At 41.2% G+C, this 12,026-nt stretch overlaps 1 protein-coding gene across 2 annotated transcripts in view; it reads left to right on the forward strand.

Moving 5' to 3' along the window:
• The window catches only part of PSMG2 (proteasome (prosome, macropain) assembly chaperone 2), a 16,955-nt gene extending 5,160 nt beyond the window's left edge, over positions 1-11,795 (forward strand). Inside the window, exons 2-7 of one of the 2 annotated variants that reach the window (XM_015414369.1) lie at positions 1,444-1,615; positions 3,479-3,537; positions 6,111-6,229; positions 7,059-7,232; positions 8,468-8,588; positions 10,260-11,795. In XM_015414369.1, the coding sequence (XP_015269855.1) occupies positions 1,444-1,615; positions 3,479-3,537; positions 6,111-6,229; positions 7,059-7,232; positions 8,468-8,588; positions 10,260-10,352 (738 nt within the window). In that variant the 3' untranslated portion in view covers positions 10,353-11,795. Of the gene's footprint in view, positions 1-1,443; positions 1,616-3,478; positions 3,538-6,110; positions 6,230-7,058; positions 7,233-8,467; positions 8,589-10,256 lie in introns of both variants that reach the window. The other variant, XM_015414368.1, reaches the window with a different exon arrangement.
• The last annotated feature ends 231 nt before the right edge of the window (positions 11,796-12,026 follow it).

Raw genomic sequence — 12,026 nt, forward strand, 5'->3', positions numbered from 1 at the left:
CCTCCCCCCCAGCCCCCCACAAAGTTTCAAGAGGATTTTTGCCATTGACTTCAATGGCCCCATTGGTTATAATGGACCCGAATTTTTCGGGATTTTTTTTCGGGATTCGGACAAGCTCATATGTTGGGGAGAGGTTCCAGTAAGCACGCTCCAAGTTTGGAGCCTCTACCCCAAACCCCCTCCCCCCCAGCCCCCCACAAAGTTTCAAGAGGATTTTTGCCATTGACTTCAATGGCCCCATTGGTTATAATGGACCCGAATTTTTCGGGATTTTTTTTCGGGATTCGGACAAGCTCATAAATTGCTAATTCGGGATCCAAAAAGCCGAAAAAAGCCGAAAATCGTTATTTTCGGCTTTTTTTTCGGCTCGGGATCCCGAAATGCACATCCCTACTCCTGGAGTCCCTCCCGGATCAGCCAGTCCACGTCAGGGAAGTGGCTCGCTGCACCGCCGAGGACAAGGTTCTTTGCCGGGTCTTGGACTGGGTGGTAAGGGAGTGGCCTGAGGCCAAAGGGGACCCGGACCTTGCTCCCTTTGCTTCCCGGAAGGACGAACTATCCGTCCACAAGGGCTGTGTGCTGTGGGGGAGCAGAGTGATCATCCCTAAGCCCTTACGGGAATGGGTCCTCACCACCCTTCACGAGGCGCATCCCGGAGTGGTGCGCATGAAAGCCTTGGCCCGGAGTTACGTCTGATGGCCAGGGCTGGACAAAGACATTGAGGACGTAGTAAAGAGGTGCCAGCCATGCCAAGCCTCTCGGCCAGAACCACCTTGAGCCCTGGAAGCCTCTCACCGCCCCTGGTCCCATTTTTTCTCAATAATTTCAGAAAACAACATCTGGTCATATATATATGTATATGCATGTTTTTTTGCATGTGTTTCTGGATGTGTGTCATTTCAATATAAAAAATATTGACTATTGAGGAAGGTCCGAAGGGGCCGAAATGCGTATGGTCCTTAGGTCAGAAAGTTTTACCCATCAATTGTATTTGTATAATAACTAACTTGGTTGTATAAGCCTTTTAAGTTTGAGACTTAGACTATTTATTTTAACCGCAGTATGTTTTAGCTATGTGTACACCTTAATAAACATTTGTATTTTTAATATAATATAGTTGTTAGCTTGACCCTCTTAGTTTGCAGCGTAAGATACTTATCCAACAAAGGAAATCATTACTTTTGAATATGCAAGTAAATAGTGCCACGTTATTTCTTTGACCTGTGAATTTTGTGATGAAGTGCTCCGAGTTAACTTATTTGAATTGTGGTAAATTTGGTAGTTAAATGTGATATAAACATATGTACATTTTGAATTTGCCAATAGTTGTCAGTATTAACATCCCTATAATACAAGTGTTTGATCTCTTGTCAAAAAGCAAAACAAGGTTAAGTAAGCTTTTGGGTATTCTGAAATTCTTATGTTTGTATTATGTCATTCCAGCCAGCAGTATCCGTGGGGAATGTTGGTCAGCTGGCTGTTGATTTAGTCATTTCCACACTTGGGATGACCAAAGTTGGTTACTTTTATACTGATTGCCTTGTGCCAATGGTTGGAAATAATCCATATGCAACAACAGGAGAGAATGCAACAGAACTGTGTATAAATGCTGAAGGTAGGTGTTACAAGCATAATCTTGTTAAGACACTCCTGGTTATTGATTTTGGTGGTGATTCTATAATGTCTTTTATTCAGAGAGATTTACTTCTTAGGGCTAGTTCAAGAATCTGAACCTTTTTCCATGTAGAGTTATTCCTGATAGGGAAGTAGTATCTGACCTGGAAGTTCATTGTTTATAGTGGCCGCTTTCTAGCTGCAATCTTTGTGAGTACAGGGACAGTCATGACACTTAAAATGCCACCACGAAGCATCAATAACTGGGAATGCATTTGTTCTGACATGACTCCTTTACATAGCTGTGTCCATGAAATGGTCAGGTTGGTCTCAGACTTCTAAACTGGCTTGCACAATGCCATCCTACTCAGGTCCGTTGAATGGGGCTTGCTCCCAGGAAAGTATTCTTAGGATTGCGTTGTCAGTGAGGTGGATCCAACCAACGTTTCTACTCAGTCTCACATGGCTTTTGCTTACACAGGTCCTATGACCCCAAGCATAACCCTTTTGGGTGGTCAAAGTAGATTCTTCCTCCATTCTATAGCAGCAGAAAAGCCGGGGGATAACGAAACTGTGCTTTGTGTTCAATCCAGTTGTACTATCTGGTTTTAGTGGACAGTTACTTGTGTGGGCTAAGAGAGAAAATGCAAATATTTGAGATCCAAACAACATCAATGTGGGAAAGGAGCAGAAATCTTTATCTGTGAAAATTTATTTTGTTTTTAAAAACACATGAAGTAACATTACCTGGTGTTTCCTGGAATCTTGCTGTTGTGTGTTGAACTCTATTAGTTACTGCATGTTAAACTTCAAATAAATATCTGTCCACTGTATTTCTGTTCAATGCCAGATGTCAATGTGCACTGCAGACATAACTGCCTTACCACATCCATCTCCAGACCTCGAAACTCCGGGCTTGTATTTCACATCCTACAAATTTCTGGTTTTTTAAATAGTTTTATTTTTGTTATTGAGGCTTTTTGGACTGCTTAGCCTTCTAGATCTCAACGAGGGCAATGCCTGGACTCAGGGTGCAACCCAGTATTCACTTAGCCTATTATGAGGGTGGTATAGGCTTGAAGGAATCATAGGCTTGATGAAGACATCTAAGAAACCAGTTCATTTCAGTGGTATGCATGGCTTGGCTGTCTCTTTGTTTTCATTTTTCTCTATCCCTCTCAGTATTACAGTAACAAAGTTAGTGGAGAGCTGGGGCCTGAGAAAGCATAACAGTTACAAAGCAGGTTTCATGTCTGACTGATTCAGACTTTTAATATTTTCAACAGAAAGGCTTTGTAACTGTTTTTGACAGAAACTGCACCCAAACCCAACCTTTCTTCAAAATACCTGAAGTCCCTAATGGACTCCCTGCTTGACCAGCAAACCTCTTACTGCTTCTTCCACCAAAATCCAACAACCTTCAACTGTCAGTTTTTTTCTTTTCTGCATTCCAGTCCACTTCACCATATGAAAGTGATTGGCTGAGGCTCTTGGAGGGTGAACCTTGAAACCTTCCATTGCACTGTGGTTTTACGTCTTGTTGGTAGATTCAGGTGGGGTAGCCATGTTGGTCTGAAGCAGCAGAACAAAGTTTGAGTCCGGTGGCACCTTTAAGACCAACAAAGTTTTATTCAAAGCGTAAGCTTTCTTGTTCAAGCAGCCTTCCTCATTTTGTCTGAGGAAGTGTGCTTGCACACGAATGCTTACACTTCAATAAAACTTTGTTGGTCTTAAAGGTGCCACTGGACTCAAACTTCATATTTTTGGTAGTGAGCTTTGACTTCTGGAATCCTTTGCAGCTTTGTTAATTAAATGTATCTGAATGTGTGCCTTCTTATACTGTTTGTGCTATTTCTTCTCATAGTGTATGCCATGCCTTCTAAAGAGCTGGTGGTTCTACAGATCAGATCACCATTCATAAAGGTGTGTATCTCCACTGGAAGTATTTGAATTATTATACTTCTTAGTGCAACCTGATATAGATTAATCCCTCTATCCTAGCATAAAGTAATTTTGTGGTTCATAGGATGGTTTTTATTATCTGTACATGGGCTGTAGTCATGCTTCAAAAACTGGTAATAAAACACAGTTTTCCTAGTAAGAATCTTAAGATGGCTGTGATTTATAGTAGAGGGCATTTTAGAATGGCTCATTCAGATCTTCAGTTCATCTTGTTAGCCAAACTGCTTTATGTACAGCAGTGGGCAGACTAAATTTAATCTGGGTTCTTGCTTGTGTATACCAAAGTCCAGTCCATCCCAAGGTTTTGCCAGTGAGAGAGTCAAGACTGGTGTGTTCCAAAACAATCTGTCTTTTACTTAAGAATATATAAATCACGTACACACAAATCAGATTCACACACACAATCAAGCAAGTTCCTCAGAAATACAGAATTACAATAGTCACTATAGAAATCACAGGTAGGTAAATGGGTAGCAATACTTATCTGCCCTGAAGCTTGTTCGTTTCAATGAAGAATGAGGGTTAGAAATAGAAATGCTAGGGGAGTTATCACACAGCTGGAACCAGCCAGCGTGTGGGTCTCTTGGCTGCGCACACCAAGATATTAAGTAGGGACAAAGGATTTGGTACAGAGAACTGGACTTAAGAGGGGTTTGAAAGCAGACAGGGGGCGTAGGTGGGGGAAGGCGGCTAGCAAAGACCAAGCACATGGTCCTTAGCTTTTATAGGTGAATCTTCGGGTGGGTGGCAACTGAGCCATCCTTTGGATCCACCTACTTGTAAGTCCGTCCCAAGACCAACCTCATTGGTGTGTGTAGAGAGGGGTGACTACCTAAAGGGTTTGGCCAATATTGTAACACTATATCTAACTCAAGGGATGGCATCTGGTGAGGTGTGAAAGTTTGGTGTCAAGGAACATCCTTGATGTGTAGATGAAGCTTGCCTTTCCCAGGTAATCAGAGATGCATCTGTCAGGAAACTGTCAGTTCAGATGTAAAACAGAGATGTGTAGTGCGTGTCTTTCCACAGTTCATCAATGGGGGAAACTCTTCCTTCAGTTGTTGTTTGCAGACAATAATGGCTATGTGTGCTTCTTCTTCCCTCGGGCCCATAGCTGTGTATTTGAAACCTCATTAACATGTAAGGCTTAGAGCAAATCACTATCTATGTGTATCTCACAACTAGTGACTTGTATAGCATTCTTGAGCCTATGGGTGTATTTGTGTGCACAGTCCATGTACTGTTGGCAGCAAATATAAATCCATAAAGCAAAATATCACTCGTATTTCTCAACAATCTGGATTGCTGAATGTAGACAAAAACAAACATCACCATTGTCCCACATAAAGTAGTCAAGAGAGATGAGTCTTTTTGATACTGGTGTACATCCATGAGACTTCACAATTCATCCCACTTATTCAGGAAGGTCTGATTTATGTATTTATTTTTATTTATGTAAAACATTTTTATGCTGCCTTTCTACCCAGACAGGGTCCCCAAAGCAGGAAACATGAAAACATTATTTGAACAATTAAAAATAACACTTAAAATTATAAAATAATTCAATAAAACATGTAAACATAAAGCACTGGATTTAAGAAGTCATGAAATATTATAGGGAAAACAGGGTGGTACGCTATCTTGTTAAGGCTATGGATTATTGCAGTGGTCCTCACCCTGTCCAGATCCAGGACCTACTAGCATGCAAGCATGTGACAAGAGGTTGGAAGGAGCCTAAATTATAACCTTTCCAAGTGTTGAGCCCAGGACCACTGGCAGGAAACACCAGCCAAGTACAGGGAGGTATACCTTAGTGAAGAACAGCCCTGGGTCAGAGTTGTGGAGAAAACCTTTCTACCACTATGGAAGCATGCATAGAAAGGCAGGACATTCGGGCTCCCTTGTTCTATATATAGCATGTCCTTCCAAAAACCAGCAAAGAATGGCAGCTCTGTAGGGACTTGTGACCCACCCCCAGGTTCCTAACCTATGGGTTGAAGACTGCTGGATTAGTGTGTATTGTCTCATAGAAATGCTGTCCAGAACAGGCACTAGCAATAGTTGCAGCACATGTTGATTTAAACTGACACACTTGTTAATTGTTCTATACCTGTTTGGTGGCAACTTCCCCATGATGACTTCCTACCGTAATCTGTGGCTCCATTTGTGCATGACCCACCCCCGTATGTGAACACTTGCTGTTGGTTCAGTAATGTGCATTATGCCCATTGAGTTTACGGCTACGATAAAACAATACACAGATTTTAGGGCCGTCCTGTACAATAACGTACGTTGCAATAATGTATTGCAAGAATTCATTTAGACAAAAGTAACTGCTGATTGCTGTACTGGCTTACCCAAAGTCCTCTGAAATTTTGACAAGGCTTTGATGCAATGATTTTTCAGTCAAAATATTTTCATGTTCTAAAAGACATTAAAGCAAATATCTTGGAAAATGTGTCATTATGTATAAGTCTAACAATCCCAAAATAATTTATAACTGGCTGTTTTCCTTCCCTTCCCTTCATATGAAGAATAAATATCGGCACTTCTGCGATGCGTTGCTGTCCTGGGTGAAAAGCTGCAGCTTTGCCAGAGTTGTTCTTTTGTCCAGCAGTCATGCTTACCAGCGTAATGATCACCAGCTTCACACGTAGGTCCATGTGAATGATGTAATTAATGGATATAGGTGCTTGATTACTTTTCCTGACACAGATTGCCCAAAGTTGGTCACACTAAAAACACCAATCTAAGCACTGGAAAACTATGATAAACTTTTCTGTTACTGAAGATATTCAGCTCTTACCTTTGTATTCGGGGGGAGGGGGATGTTTGTCCTATAATCTAGGTTTTAATTGTGTACTGGACCTTAACCTTAACTTCAGTAGCCACATACCAAGCAATGGGCTGGATCCAGTGATCCATCAGCGGAAGTGCTGATGTATGCAGATTCTTTCCCTTGCCTCCAATCACCAGTAGTCCTTAAAAGTTGATTCCTGGGACTGGATTTTAGTAGTAATTAAACTAACAGATACGTTTCTGTTTTTAATGAATTCCAGTTAGTATGACTTTCCCTTATCTGTGTGCATGTTGCCAGCTACCTAGTAATGGTAACATTATGTCTTCTTTTGTCATGTAATGGGGTTTTTTTTGGTGGATTTAGATCAAGTACTGTGTCAATGCCGTTGCTTTTTGCTGCTTTTGTTCACTGTGTGATAGTGAAACGGCAACTAGAGTTACTAATAGAACTAGAAAGTCAAGAGTCCAATAGCACCTTAAAGACTAACAAAATTTGTGGCAGGGTATGACCTTTTGTGAGTCACTGCTGACTTCTTCAGGTATCTGCTACTGGACTTTTGCTGTTTTCTAATACTACAGACAGACTAACATGGCTACCCATCTTGATCTAAAAATCAAGGTTTGATGTCTGTTGTAACTTAACTTTTTGCATCTTATACATCTGTTCTTTGGTTTCTTGACAGTAATTCACTGCGATACTTGCTTTCACCTGCTGTTCAGAAAACAGTTCGAGATCTAATGCAAAGATTGAACTGGATAGAACTGGAGAAAGTGGCAACCTTTCGTGAAGTAAATGATGATGAGAAAGTGCTCCACATTCCGGGAGGGGGCATCACAAAACTGTTGTTCACTGAAAGGTTGGTGAGGAAGTAACTGGTTAATATTGAGATGTGTGTAAAATAGTAATGGGGAGTTCTGTATTTAATATGTGCTGATTGCCATGTTTCCAGAAGTTACTTTGGCCTGAACTCTCTAGTCTCTGTGAGGCTGGTTTAGTAAAGAACTTTTATTGAACAGCTGGGGGATTCTGTTCCCGTCTTCATTTCCATAATGTGCTTTAACACTATTTAAGAAACTGAACTATTGTAAAGCTTCTAAGTCACTTGATTGGAATGTCCTCACTTCCTCTCAGCTAGCATTTGTATAATATGCACTGATACTACTTTGCAGCCCAAACGTTAGAATTCCAAACTGAATATATGTTTGATGTACTAATTCCAACACAGTTCCTATTTGGTGAGCTACTCATTGGTGTATTCTTCTGGTCTCTCAAACTGGATGACTCAAAAATAAAGGAACCTTGGCTTAATAGTTAACCTTTTTAACTTAAGGACCTTCCTAATTGTCTTCCTGATGTTTTTTGTCCCCTACTTCTGTCCTTGGGCTCAGTCTAATCTCCAAACCATTTTTGAGCTTCATTATGGCTTTTGGAACTTCTGTTCCTGACCCTATTGTGTCCTGCCTTCTACAGCTGATTGCCTCATCTCTCATGATCTTCATGTAGATTTTAATTTCCTACCGAGAGTTATCACAATTAGGCCTCCATGGAGTTGTCAGGTCTGGGTTGAGGAATATCTGGAGATTTTGGGGGTAGAGCCTGAGGAGGGCAGGGTTTGGGTAGGGAAGGGAAGGGACTTCAATTTTGTATAATGTCATAGAGTCCGCCTTCCAAAGCAGCCATTTTCTCCAGGTGAACTGATCTCTGTCACCCCAGGGATCAGTTGTAATAGCGGGAGATCTCCAGCCATCATCTGGAAGTTGGCAACCCTAGACCCCCACCAGATATCGTGGTTTCCTCTACAAACCAGCCTGCTGTAGTGGAGAGAACACTTGAACTTTGATGGAAGTGAGACAGTTCAAATATTGCTTGAGAAGTGAAGCTCCCTTTGGTTCCTTACTTGGAATAAAGCTATTGGGTTCCTTGTGTTACATCCAGCATATGCTGAGAAAGGGAAATGCTTCAATAATTAGAATTCTTTCCTTGTTTACTTCTGGAATCATTACTGTAATGTTTACAGTACAAATTAAATCAGTAGTGCTTATAAGGAAATATTCTGTTTAATGATTACACAGGCTCTGTTTTTTATTCTAGTTGTTCAGAAGGAATTCAGATGGTGGTTTTGCTGAAATTTTGCTCAGAGGGGGACAATATCCCAGATGCACTTGTTCTTGCTGACTATCTTAATGAGTGGCTTCAAGTAACTACAAACCAAGTAAGTTTTTGTCTTCTAAACCCAAGAAGAAACATGACAGTTTTTTAGCTTCAGGAGTTCAGACAGTTAATGACAAAGATCACTGTACTCTGAAATTGAAATATTTCGGCTTATGAACGATGTTTTGTGGAACTCTGTCCTTTTTGTTCTAAAGGCAATTAACATATATAAAACAGTCTTATACTGAGTCAAACCCTTGGTCTGTCTGACTCAGTATTGTCTACTTTGATTGGCAGCAGCTGTCTAGAGTCTCAGGCAAACAGAAGTTTTCCTCACACCTCTTACCTGAGATTCTTTTACTGGGAGATTGAACCTGGGAGTACATGCGTATGAAGTAGGTACTGTATGACCAAGCCACAGCGCCTCCAACAGATGCCAAATGCAGTGACTGACAACTGTGAGGCTACCATTCAGAATACTGCATTTAGTGGAAGTTGAAAAGGAGGCTGCATTCAGAAGTCATGAAGAGAAATTTTGTCTGTAACAGGCCGCAGCCTGTCTTTTTGTCATGCTCACACACTCCTTCCATCTGCCCGTTGCTGCTCTTGTGTGGATGGAACATGATCAAAGACTTCCTGGGTTCAGAAATATTCAAGCTAACTACATTGCCATGATGCAGCAACATGTAGCAGTAACCCTGGTTTGTGGGAAAGAAACAATCTCCCATTTGTCAAGGCACTGTCATCTGGACATCAGGACAAAATTGTAGTTAAAAGACTTTTGAAACCAGGAAATCTTTGTTCATGTTCCACACATGAGTGAAGTGAGGTTTGGTGGGAAGGAACACACAGACACAATAAAAGTTAGTGTTGTGCTCTCCGAACAGGGACAGGTGTGAGTTTGAGCCATCTAGAGATTTTCAAACCTTTTTTTTCAGGGGCTGCTTTTAGTTTTTGTTTGCTACAGAACCTCTGTGCATTGCAGAAGATTCTGGGGTATCTTCCAGGATACTAGGGTTGCCAGGTCCCTACCTTTTGCCAGCGGGGGAGGGGAGAAGCTCATGGGATCTTCTGGCGTGATACCATAGAGTTTTCAGGCTGAATGCTAGAGTGTCCCTGCAGCGATGTACCCGGCATGAGGTGACATCGTCATGCTGGTCACATTGGCCTGATCCAGGCACTTTGGGACCTGGGCCAACGGATCGAGGGGGCCCTAAAGCAAGCAAACCCTCGACCCCCCCCCCCCGGGGGGGAAAATCTGGCAACCCTATAGGATACATATTCAGTTTGTGTGAAGAACTGGCCTGGATTCTTAGACTTCACTGTTGGCTTCCATCAGCTGTATTTATGGCTGGAATCACTGCTGTGGGTTCAGCTGGTTTAAACTATTGCTTAGTTGATTTAGGTGTGTATTTTCATTAACCACTCTCAAGTTCAACAGTTTTTAAATTGAAAAGTGGGATATAAATTTCCTGTCACTCTCTATTGTGAGGAAAATTGGTAGAGGTGGACAAACTATCATTAAGAGAAGGATGTCACCCACTTCTCACTTTCCTTCCCTAGAACACAGCATGAAAGTTCACTGGCCCAGACCCTTACGGCTAGCAGAATGCAGCTGACTTGAATAGTTTGCTAATTGAATTGTAGAGGGTCAGCAAAGGCATGTTGTTGGGTTAATGCAATTCTATTAATGCAATATTTTGTTGTGACTTTTATTTTCTGAATCCAGCAGAGTGGCAGTTCTCCTGCTAAGTCTTCCAAATGGAAAACACCAAGTTCCTGGAAACTCCTCTTTGGCAGTGGCCTTCCACCTGCGTTGTTTTAGATCCTGCTTATTTTATTTAAAGCCAACCTGTACAAAATTGAAGTTTTCTGTTTTGATTTTAATATAAGCAGCAATTGCCACTTTGTAACATATAAAATATAATTCCTGCGATCCAGTTAAGCTAACACTTCAGTATGTTTCAAGGAACGCATAAAATGAACTGTACGTACTCAGTGTTTTTCATAAGGACTTTTGCTAGCTTCTGGTTTGTCTTCTCTCAAACGATTTAAAACATTTCAGATGTCTAAAAAATATTTAAATAATTTTTCTGGCCTTGACCATGCTGGCTAGGAAACATCCATAAAATCCCTCCACACACACTGACTTCGCAAAGTATTCCACCATCCCCATTCGTTCCTTGACAGTGTAAGCTGTAGGTATGCTATTCCCATCCAGCTGCAGCAGCCAGAGCTCCCAGCACAAAAGGTAAAGCTCAGCAGTCTTGACTTTTCTGACATTTCCACAGGGCTAAAAAATCCCCTGGATTATTCATCCATGCAGTCTTGCATCCATACTATCCTCTGGTTACAGAGAAACTTTCTTATTGAAACTGAATACTCTGCATCAGTATCAGTCTTTGGGATGTCTAATGCAACTAATGCCATAGCGAAGAATGTCTTTCTACGTCAAGGAAACTAAAATATGAAGTCTTTGCATGTGAACAATCTACAGGCTTTGTAATCCACCTGGGACAAGAGTTTTGTGGATCTACTGTGTTTACTAATTTTCCACTGGAATTGCATGTTTGCATAGGGGTTAATGCATCTTTATAGATGGGAAATAAATAATTGAAATGTGTCCCATACCAGCATTAAGCATGTGTGATCCTGAGCCTGTTTCAGAGGAAGTACAGGTAGCCACTGTTTCATCAGAAATGGTGCCACCATTTAATCAGGCAGCCAAGTTTTGCATGTGTGGTTTTTAAAACTTAAACTTATTTCTAGCAAAAAAGGAGGGTAGCTGGCACTTTCTTAGTAAATGCATTCTTCCTCCTCCTGTCTAATAGGAGTGACGACCTCTTATGGAATAGTGTCTGCTATGACACATTCATGCATCACTTAAAACTAAAACCCTTTTTTTCCCTTCAGAGCTATTCAGATGCAAATGTATGCAAATTTAAGCAATTAAAACGAAGGGTTCTTTGGTCAAATGGGGCCCCTAGTTACTCCTTGCTTGTATTTTGGTAGCTCAAGATTCAGAGAAGAGTAAGCCTCTTAGTACTGCAGACAAGATTACATCTGCTTTGAGATGCTTTGAGGTGCTGTTGATCAGTTTTTTCCCCTTCAGTACTTCATGTTTGTTGGGAAGGACCCACTGTGGGCATCTGATAAGGTAGCCTCTGATCCATGGAAGCTTGTCCTGGAATGAAAATGTATTAATGTTCAAGCTGCAACATGAGTTTTAGTTTATCAATGGAAAAACTGCTCTAACAAGTACAATTTGCCCAGGGGAGAGAAGAGGACACTTCTGAAGAAGTGATAGCTTAAGAAGAATATGCATTCTTTATATATAAAGCTGGATACAAGAGAACATACATGCTAAAGGGTTTCATTGCTTTAAAAAATTCTTGGACTAGAATGACCGTGGAGGTAGAAATGGAGGCAGTGTGCTCACGTACAGTGTATAATACATTGAGTGTGCCGGTGAGCTGTGCAGCTTCAAACATGGAATGCT

This window comes from Gekko japonicus, unplaced genomic scaffold, assembly GCF_001447785.1.
Source record: "Gekko japonicus isolate JY-2015 unplaced genomic scaffold, Gekko_japonicus_V1.1 scaffold157, whole genome shotgun sequence".
NCBI classification, from domain to species: domain Eukaryota; kingdom Metazoa; phylum Chordata; class Lepidosauria; order Squamata; family Gekkonidae; genus Gekko; species Gekko japonicus.